Below are 10,566 nucleotides of genomic sequence, written 5' to 3'. Positions count from 1 at the left end.
AAAAAAAAAAAAAAAAAAAAAAAAGTTGGTAACATTGAGTACTCCTGGTTTCCTTCTCTCTACCTAATTCTCATAGAGACAGGTCTTTTAAATAAACCAAAATTTTCTAAATGATACATTTCAATTATTTGAGCCAAATATATCTTTTATCAAAGTGAAGAGTTCTTTGAGTCAAGTTTAAAAATAGTTTTCTATTTTATATTGATAAAATTAAATTTTATCTCAATAAAAATATAATTCACAAGATAAAATTCACCATTTTAACTTTTCTGAAGTTTATAATTCAGTGGTTTTTAGTATATTCAAAATGTTGTGCAGTCATAACCACTGCAATTACATCATCCCAAAAAGAAACTCTGTACCTCCCAATTCTTTCCTCTCCCAAACCCTGACAACTATCAATCAATTTTCTATGTGTGTGGATTTCCTGCTCTGGACTTTTTATATACATGGAATCATAAAATATGTAGCTTCCTTCACTTGGCATAATGTTTTCGAGATTCATTCATTCTGTAGCACATATCAGTACTTCATTCCTTTTTATGGCTGAATAATACTCCACTGTATGGGTGTACCACATTTTTCTTATTGATCACCCATTGATGGACATGTGGGTTGTGTTGACCCTCTGGCTGTTATGAATAATGCTTCCATGAATATTCATAGACAAGTTTATGTGTGAATATGTGTTTTCAATTATTTTGGGCATATACCCAGACGTAGAATTGCTAGATCATATAGTAACTCTATGTTTAACTTTTTGAGGAACTGCCAAAATATTTTTCACAGTAGTTGCATCATTTTACATAAAAACACTTTTATATGTATTTGCTGTATGTGTACAAATATACAAAAATGTATATTTGTATACTAGAAGTTTCTAGTTTCATAAAGTAAAAGAAGCATTTGAGTGAATTTTAACTTGGATGTTCAAGGGAAAGAATTAAACAGAAGAAAATTGCACATAGCAAAAATGAAACATTTATACACATATAAAATAGATATTTTAAAAATATAATATATATACACAATTTTTCCATTTATCAAAAATATATTTATGATGTAGAAAGGGTTTGAAGATTTTTTATTTCTGAAGATAAAAACTGATATTTATTCCATTTCACCATCACTAAGGAAAGATTGTTATATCTAAAATTTATTGACGTTACCCTTTAGAAAATAATTCCATAACTATAAAAAATGAAAGTAATTATTATCAACATGATAATGCATGCTGTGTTTTAAGCGATATATTTATATCTAACAGGAACAGACTTTGACCCAGAACCCAGAACCTCACTTGTCAACAAGAACCTTCTGGAAGAGAAGACTGGCAGAATATATTTTTTTCTTTTTTTTTTGAGACGGAGTCTCGCTCTGTTGCCCAGGCTGGAGTGCAGTGGCCGGATCTCAGCTCACTGCAAGCTCCGTCTCCCGGGTTTACGCCATTCTCCTGCCTCAGCCTCCCGAGTAGCTGGGACTATAGGCGCCCGCCACCTCGCCCGGCTAGTTTTTTGTATTTTTTAGTAGAGACGGGGTTTTACCACGTTAGCCAGGATGGTCTCGATCTCCTGACCTTGTGATCCGCCCGTCTCGGCCTCCCAAAGTGCTGGGATTACAGGTTTGAGCCACAGCGCCCGGCCAGAATATTTTTTAAGTACTAAGACTTGCCTGTGATGTCGTCTCTGCATGTAGTACTAATGAGGTGCTCCTTCAGATTGACCAAGTCATTGGCCACAGGTCCCTGGTGAGTATCCTCAGTGTGACTGCCTGCTTTTATTTGTAGTTTCTACTCAATGTTTGTTCTATGGATATAAATCATCTGAATGCTTAATATGTCAAAAAATCAAATAATTCCAGAAAGCTAAGGGTATGTCTGCCATTTCATGACTCATTTTTATTATTGAACACCAACCCTCTTAATTTTCCCTGAAATGCACCTACATAATCATCAAATGGGAAGTTGCACAAGGAAAGGCCCCAGATTCTTGCTCTCTTACTCACCAGGTTTGAATAGCAAAAGACATACATGCCCAAAGTGTCAGGGTCCCTATAACTAGTAGAGTTAGGACAGACCACAAGTACAGATTAATAACACCCCCAGCTCCCCACAGATGTCCACATCTTAATCTCTGGAATCTGTGAATATGTTATGTTACATGGCAAGATGACAAGGGGTAATTAAAGCTACAGATAGAATTATGGTTGCTGATCAGCTGACATTGAGATGGAGGAGTTGACCTGAGCCTGACTATCTGGATGGGCCCAATATAATGATAAGGATCCTTGGAAGTGAAGGGGAGAAGCAGGAGAACAGTCAGAGAAAGAGCTTTGACCACAAAAGCAGAGCCCAGTGGGATGCAGCAGGAGAGACGCCACTGGCCACTGCTGGTTTTCAAGGTTGAAGGGGACCAGGAGCCAAGGAATGTGGGCAGCCTCTAGAATCTGCACAAGGCAAGGAATCAGATTCTCCCCGGGGACCTTCGGAAGGAATACAGCTCTGCCAACACCTTGGTTCTTGGCAGCGAGACCCATTTCAGACTTCTGACTTCCAGAACTGTAAGATGATATATATGCATTGTTTTAAGCATTTGAGTATGTGGTAACGTGTGACAGCAGCAATAGGAAAACAGGAAACCAACATGAGATTGTTCGACGAGACTCCAAAAGACATTGGGAGTTAACACAGGGAAATGTTAAATAGTGAAAAAAACACAAAAAGTTCTGAGGATGATGAACAAGAAATTATGGGGAGTGAAAGAAGCGAAGGTGGTGGGAAGGAATATGGTCCAGTCTTAACTGATTTGGAGTGGATGTAGAAGAAATGGAAAGGAATCTTAATTGTGCATTTTTTTAAAGAAAAAAAAAGGAATGATCTTATTTTTTTAATATCTGCAGTGGCAGAAAGAACAAGTCCAGTGCAGGATAAAGGGACTATGAAGGAGCTTCGGACCTGACCCGAGCTGGCCCCCTCGGGGCCATTCTGTCTGCACTCTTTGGAGCATATTGTCCAACTTTTCTAAGTCTGCTCTTCTATAAAAGGTTTAAGAAACATGCTGTGCCTACAATCCTTAATGAGATTATAGAGAGAGAAGCTACAATTGCTATAAAATGCAACATATCCTGTTTAAAAATGTCCAGTGATAATAACTCATTTAAGAAGCAAGAGTTGTAAATACACATTCAACCTAATTTAAAGCGGTTGATTCCCAGTGTTTAACACCTCCTTCATATTTTTCTTTATTTACTTGGTTACTACAATGAAAAGCCAACCTGGCTTGTACTGGAATTATCATGAAAACAGCTGGAGAGAGAGGGAATTTCGTGTGGGAGCCATTAAGTATGGACTGGACCCAGTTACTCATCTCCTAGTCAGGGTCTCATCTAGATCCAGAGCTCTGTAAACATCTGTAGTGTTTGTCGGCAACTCAGCACAAGAGGAAGAAGTAGAGGGTGGAGAACAAAGGCTCACTTAGGACATGAGGTTTTAGAGAGGAGAAGGCTCTACAGAGAATGAAAGAACAAGGATGGCGGATAAATCACGGCCCAGGACTGAGCTCCAGTTCTCCTAGTATCCTTTGGAATGGTGTGATCTCCACAAGCTCTTTTAAGCATTACATGAGATGATGGATCCAGAAGCTGTTTGACAAATATAAGGTCTAGAAAATATAGGTAAATGTTTAATGGGTGTTTTGTTTTGTTTTGAGACAGAGCCTCACTCTGTTGCCCAGGCTGGAGTGCAGTGGCACGATCTCAGCTCACTGCAATCTCTGTCTCCCAGGTTCAAGCGATTCTCCTACCTCAGCCTCGGGAGTAGCTGGCATTACAGGCATGCGCCACCATGCCCAGTTAATTTTTGTATTTTAGTAGAGATGGGATTTTGTCATGTTGGCCAGGCTGATCTCAAACTCCTGACCTCAGGTGATCCGCCCACCTTAGCCTCCCAAAGTTCTGGGATTACAGAGGCGTGAGCCACCGCGCTTGGCCTTTTAGTGGTCTTTAGTGGTGAGCTCACAAGGCGTGAGCCACCACGCTTGGCCTTTTAGTGGTCTTCTAAAATTGCATATTTCCTCTGTTAAAATGTGTTTGTAATAATGAAGTTACCCCAGTCAGATTTCTGCCTCACTTATAAACCCTGGACTACATAACTTTTCCCTAAATCTTCCATATTATTTCCCTTTTTCTCCAAACCATCATCCCAGTCCAGTTAGGTTTCCTTCCACATTCTCTCCTTCGAGTTGCTTCCACTAAATGGCATTTGGGATACACTGTCTCAGCAGTGTGTGTCTCCGAACAAAGCTGCCTCCTTCCCTCTCTACTGCAGTTTGCAGTCTGAGAATCATCTTCTTTCACTCGTGTATCCCTCCAGGTCTCACCTTCAGAGTGTCCTCACGGTCCCCAGCACAATGAGGACCACACAAGGGGTTCAACACATACTTCTTGGCTGATTAAAAAGAGGAAAGGCAATGATGGCAGCCAGAGAGAGGAAAGCGAGGATCTTGTCACTGATGATAAGTCGGCTAGTCGGAGCAGCCTGTTAGAAATAAAAAGTAGCTTTCTGGAATTAATTCCTTTCCTCTTTTCTTTTAATTTGTTTCATATGAAAATAAACTGTTTAAATTAATCTGCATTTTGTTTTCTGTAGGTCACTTATACTCATTCTCTTTTCTGTACAATATGTATATGGGGTAAGTACATTCACTAGCTCTGGTTGCGTTGTGAAAATTCACTTTATCAAATGCATAATTTTTATTGTACTTTCAAAGAAATCGCCCTCTGGGACTCAGTTTTCTTACCTGTAAAATTGAGAATAGGACCAAATAAACACTAAGATTTATTTTATATTTATAGTCAAGACTGCTTACTGAATTGCCTAGGTATTGGGGATTTCTTTATTTTAATACGAACATAACCCTTTTTTTAAGGTTTTTTTTTTTTTTTTTTTTTTTTTTTTTTTTTGGAGACAGGCAGGAGGCAGCTGGGTCATTTCAAGATTAAATCAAGAAGTATAAGAATAATTTGAACATTTTAGCTCAGAGGAAAAATAAGTCCAGAACATTCTGTAATAAGCTATCTTTCTTCTGCCTCCTCACTGAAGAATCTCAGTCATTAAACTCACCCTCAGATGTGTCTGGGAAATCCCATTGTGGTCTGCCTGCAACTCAGGTTGATCTTGAGACACCTGACTTGGTTTAAATCACTCTAGTGAACACATCCTTATCTGTTCATACTCTCCATCTTGGATCCACCCAATGAAACTTCAGTGAGTCAAGTTATTGTAGGTATTTTCAAAGCAAATCAAAATGCAAAATTACCTTCTGTTCTCCTTTTCCCACAAGTTGGGAGCAGAAAACACCTGGGTTAAAGAATGAGGAGCCAGTGGTTCTTGACTCTGCCAATGATTCATTTCTTAACTTATGTAAGACTCAGTTATCTCCTGTATTGAGTAGGGATGATAAGACTTGCCCAACTTTGTTGACATGCATTTGAGAGCATCACCTGAAATAGTGAGTGTAAACAATACTGTGATATATACATGTGTACTTTTTATATTTCTCTTATCTGATTTTTAAAAGTTTGTTATATTCTTTTTTATGTTATAAAAGTCTGCAGAGTCCTAGATTTTGCCTTTTTAAAATATTGCATATGAGTAAATATAATTTCTGAACCAAAGATTTTTCTATCCCAGGCCTTCTACCAGCTTGTGGTGTGCAGAGATTCTAGAGATTTCACACAGGGAGGGGCCATACTATTGTTGGGTTTTAAAGGTAGCGATACAAATTGTTATGCAATGTCTGTGGGAAGCAATTTGGTATTACCCATCCGGATTTCGAATGCACGTACCTATTGACACAGAATGTGTCTTTTTGGAATTTGTCATACTTGTTTATTCTGATTCACGCATACAGATAAATATGCCCAAGAATACTAATTTCAGGATAGTGTTCAGTACAGACAGAAGGGAGCCCCCTAAATTTCCTTCAACAACTGGTTAAATAAGGTATGGTACATGGTCTGACAGATAGGCATATGTATTACTTCGGAATGATTTTGAAGACTTTCAATTATGTGAAAACAGCAAAATGTAGAGCAATCCACCATTTGGATAAAATAAAACAAGTCAAAAATCACCAAAAGTGTGTTTTTACACATCTGTGCGTTTGTGCCCATGTGCTCATCTGCCTCTGTGTGTGTGTGTGTGTGTGTGAATGAGGTCATTGTATGAATATGCTTATTAATGCCCAGACACCCATTTGAAAAAAATTATCCTATATAGGAGGGAACTTGGGGCCATTGTTGAAAGAGGACGTTTCTTTTCCTGTTATACTCTTTTGCACCATTTGAATTTTTAAAATTATTGCCTATATTATTTGTTTTTCAAAAAAAGAAGATGGAATTACAAGTATAAGACATTAATAACTTGTTTGAAGTTTTTTTTTTTTTTTTTTTGGTCTCACTCTGTCGCCCAAGCTGGAGTACAGTGGCATGATCTCAGCTAACTGCCACCTCCACCTCCCAGTTCAAGTGATTCTCCCTCCTCAGCCTCCCGAGTAGCTGGGATTCCAGGCATGTGCCATCACACCTGGCTAATTTTTTTGTTATTTTTAGTAGAGACGGGGTTTCACCATGTTGGCCAGGCTGGTCTCGAACTTCTGGCTTCAAGTGATCTGCCAGCCTTGCCCTCCCAAAGTGCGGGGATTACAGGCATGAGCCGCCACAGCCAGCCTTTGAACTTTTCTATGTGACAAATATAAGTTTAACAATATCTGAGATAAGGCAGATAGTGACTTTTCCTTTTCTCTCTTTGAAGAAGAGTAACATTAGTTTCCGAGAGTATGAATGTATTCCCAGTGAATGTGGCTCATACTTTGAATGTTTAATTGTCTGAAATATTGTGTTTATCTTTTAAAATGAATTTATACAATCTATTTTTGAGGTGCAGACCTCTATAAATTTACCCTCCTCTTTGAAATGTTTATTGGAGTATGCTTAGGTAGAAGAACTTTGCAGCGGATAAAATCACCTCTTGCTTTTTCCTTTTACTGATACAAGTCAAAGCTTGATATGTGACTCTTCCGTTTTTGTTTTTTTTTTTAGAATCTGCTAATTTTAAACTGATTCTTTCCTGAAACATAGTTTTGCTGCAAACATCTTAGTGATGTTTGGCAAACATAAGCAAAGAAATGATAATAACCAACTTGCCCTTATTATCAAGCCATCTAATCAACTGACCTTATTTTTTTCCTCTAGTTGTTTGGATATTTCAGTGAACACATAGTAATGAAGCCCAACCTTAAATGAACCCAAGTATTCAGTCTAGTTACTTTAAGTGCTTTCATGCTGTCCTGACCTGGGCCTGGGCATTTAATTTTTTTTTAACCTTATCAGGGTGTTGAACTTAGTATTTCTGCATTTATAGATAACAATGTTACTCAAAACTCAAGAGGCATATATTTCTGAAACTTCAAATACATTTTTAAACTTAAATTATCTAATCGCATGGCTCTTGTCAAGCTTCAAATTTCTTGTATGCTTGTAATGATCCATGAGAATATTGTTTACAAAGATGTCTTTTTAAAATCAATGCTTAAAGATATTTTCTTTTGGATTGTGTCTGAGCATATTTTTCTTCAAAAAATAAGCCTAAATTGTGTGATTGAAAATAAAAATAATATATGCTGATTAGACTCTTTTCCCTCCCATACACATATACCTGTTCATATATATGTATACATACATGTATATTCACATATACGCATATATATTCATAGGCATTCACACATACATATGTATATATGTCTTCCATGGGAACTATAAATATTAGTTTTATTGTTTTATGTTTTCCCATCATACACTGGTCTAAAGGCTTGAGTTTACAGCCTTAAGTTTAAAAAGGTTGATCAATCATAAAATTGTATGGGCAATGTATAAATGTTGCAATGACGGCTAGGTCAGATCATGAGCCAGACAAAACTTACCTCTGATGCTTTCTTGATATTCCTGTCCATGCCCTCAGGTCCCAGCATCTAGAGGTACTTTGTCCACTACATGGGGGCCTAAACCACCACTGCCTCCTCACTGGCAGGCCCAGCCTGGGAATGTGCGCTCAGTGCTCATGTTCATTGCAGGGGCATCATGGTGATTGCTGTTAAGGGATCTGCTTATGGAAATAGTACTCTGGGACTATGCTTTTGTATGGAAGTGGATGATGTCTCTGGATATAGGTGATTAGGATTCATGAGAACAAGGAGCTGATTCTTCCCAAAGGGGGTGTGTGTGTGTGTGTGTGTGTGTGTGTGTGTGTGTTGCTCTAAAGAGAGTGTTGGAAAGTTTGCTGAAAGTGGGGAAAAGGTCCAAATTATTCAAGTTCAGGAGTTTCTGTTTGAGAAACACATTAGAGAAACCATCTTGGAGTCTCAGCAAATTGTAGGAAGAACAATTTTAATTTTAAGCCCAAGGATGTGACAGGAGAAGTGTCCTATAAAGGACAATTTGATGAGGGAGGAGACACACCACAGCTGATCTTGAAGATAAAGCAAAACGGGCCTGAAAAAAAGCCAAGCTTTTCATTTAAACTAGACTCCATTGTCTTCGTATGGATTGCATAACCACATAGTTTACACTCTAAGACTGTTCGCAACTTAATAAATTCAGTCTTACTGACAGGGAGAAATTGCAGAAGATTCCAGTTAAAGCCAAATGACTTTAGAAGGAGACTTATTTTCCTTCAGCGTCCTTAGTTTTGGAAGCTTCTTGTTCATATAATCAACCCTCCTTATTGTTAAGCTACTGTGTAAGTTCTTCATCTTTTTATATGTCATGATTGGTTTTTTCTTCTCATGGAGTCAAAGGTAAACCAAGAGTGCTTTTTATAATGTATGTGTTATGCACCCAGTTAAACGATGAGTACTGGTATACTAAATAAGATGCTTCACTTTCCAGAGTGGAAAGAAATACGTTGGTCCTTGTGGAGGAAGAGATTGCTCTGTTTGCCGCTGCGTTCCTGAAAAGGGGTCTCGGGTAAGTGATGTAAAAACCGACATGGGCAGCATTCCTGAATTTTGAAACCTTGTGCATATTTAATGTTAAGTAGTCTCAGAGTCTTGGCCAATTTTAGTCCTTGATAATGTTTATGTATTTCACAGCCAATGTTTTTCACATTCTAATAGCAATCTCAATTATATTAGACAGTCTGGGCTTTGAAGACAGTCTAGGAAGCTGCGATTCACCCATTATTTTATATGAATTGCCCTATGGAGGAAGGGTCCTGGTGTGAAATGGTACCTACTGGGTCACCATCCTGAAATATGGCATTTCAAAGGCTCTGAGAAGTACTGAAGTTGGTCGAAAAAAATCCAAGTTTGTTTGGTCTTTCCAGACAGTTGACTATAGGACTCTTTCTTGGATTGTCCCTATTGAAACAAGTGGTACAGTGTTCTAATGAAGTGATAGCTATATTTTTTGCATGCTTATTATGTGCCAGGCACTGTTCTATGAGTTCAAAATGCTTCTGCTCATTGACTTCTCATAAGAATCTTCTTAGGATACCACGTTTGCAGGGCAACAGACCAAAGCCCAGGAAAGTTAGTGTCTTGCTCAAGTCCACCCAGAACGGTGGCATTGATGAACATGTTAGAGTCTGTGTTCTGCAAAGCCAAGAACCTCTTTGGTTACTGTCTGTCAGGTCTCTTGAACATTTATTAACATCTCCCCCATGTTCTGACAGCAGCCCATTAATTCATTTGTGATAAAGTATTAGATCAAACAATTCTTTAATTATAATTACTCCCACAATCTCACAAGAAAGGAGTGTGTTATAGAAGTTTGGGACAATTTTTGAGTCAGATCAACGATTCTTTTCAAATGTGTCCTCATCCATTCTCGCTGCTGTAACAGAATACCATAGACTGGGTGGCTTACGAGAAATTGATTTCTCGCAGTCCAGGAGGGTGGGAACCCCAAGAGCAAGGTGCCAGCAGATCCAGCATCTTGCTGAAGGCTTGCTTCCTGGTGTGCAGATGGTGCCTTCTCATTGTATCCTCATATGGTGGAGAGAAAGCCCTCTGGGGCCCCATTGATAGGGGCATTCAATTCACAATGACTCTGCTCTGATTAATTACCTCCCAGAGACCCCATCTCCTCCTACTATCACCTTGGGGGTTAGAATTTCAACATATGAATTTTGGGGGCTACAGATATTCAGTCTGTAACAGTGTTCAAGTCAATCGTAGGGGGCTGTGCATGACATTCAAAAAGCACAGTAGAGTAAGGAGGAGTCTACAAGGACACAAAACACTACCTTCCTGAGAGAAGGGACCACATATTTCTCTCATGGTATTGCTTCAACTTTACACAGCAGGTGTGCAATGGGTTCCTTTGTTGGCCTATTTTACTGGGAGCAGCTACCTTATTGAGCATAAGTTATGACAAATCCCCTGATGCTTAAACTGCTTTGTTCCTTCTTCAGTGCATCAAAAATTTTGTTCATCAGAATTTATCTTGAGCTCTTTCTTTTTCTTTCTTTCTTTCTTTCTTTCTTTCTTTCTTTCTTTCTTTCTTTCTTTC

At 38.5% G+C, this 10,566-nt stretch overlaps 1 protein-coding gene across 4 annotated transcripts in view; it reads left to right on the top strand.

Moving 5' to 3' along the window:
• Positions 1-1,592: 1,592 nt before the first annotated feature.
• Positions 1,593-10,566, top strand: part of COL4A4 (collagen type IV alpha 4 chain) — a 169,751-nt gene continuing 160,777 nt past the window's right edge. For all 4 annotated transcript variants that reach the window (XR_001888181.1, XM_017887015.1, XM_017887014.1 and 1 more), the window contains exons 1-3: positions 1,593-1,747; positions 4,646-4,688; positions 8,944-9,021. Coding sequence is in view for 3 of the 4 variants with exons in the window: in XM_017887015.1 (XP_017742504.1) it covers positions 1,677-1,747; positions 4,646-4,688; positions 8,944-9,021 (192 nt within the window). In the remaining variant the exon portion in view is untranslated. The remainder of the gene's footprint in view (positions 1,748-4,645; positions 4,689-8,943; positions 9,022-10,566) is intronic.

This window comes from Rhinopithecus bieti, unplaced genomic scaffold (assembly GCF_001698545.2).
Source record: "Rhinopithecus bieti isolate Rb0 unplaced genomic scaffold, ASM169854v2 scaffold_15336, whole genome shotgun sequence".
In the NCBI taxonomy this organism is placed as follows: Eukaryota; Metazoa; Chordata; class Mammalia; order Primates; family Cercopithecidae; genus Rhinopithecus; species Rhinopithecus bieti.
The sequence above is the reverse complement of the archived record's forward strand: the minus strand, read 5'-3'. Positions and strand labels throughout refer to the sequence as shown.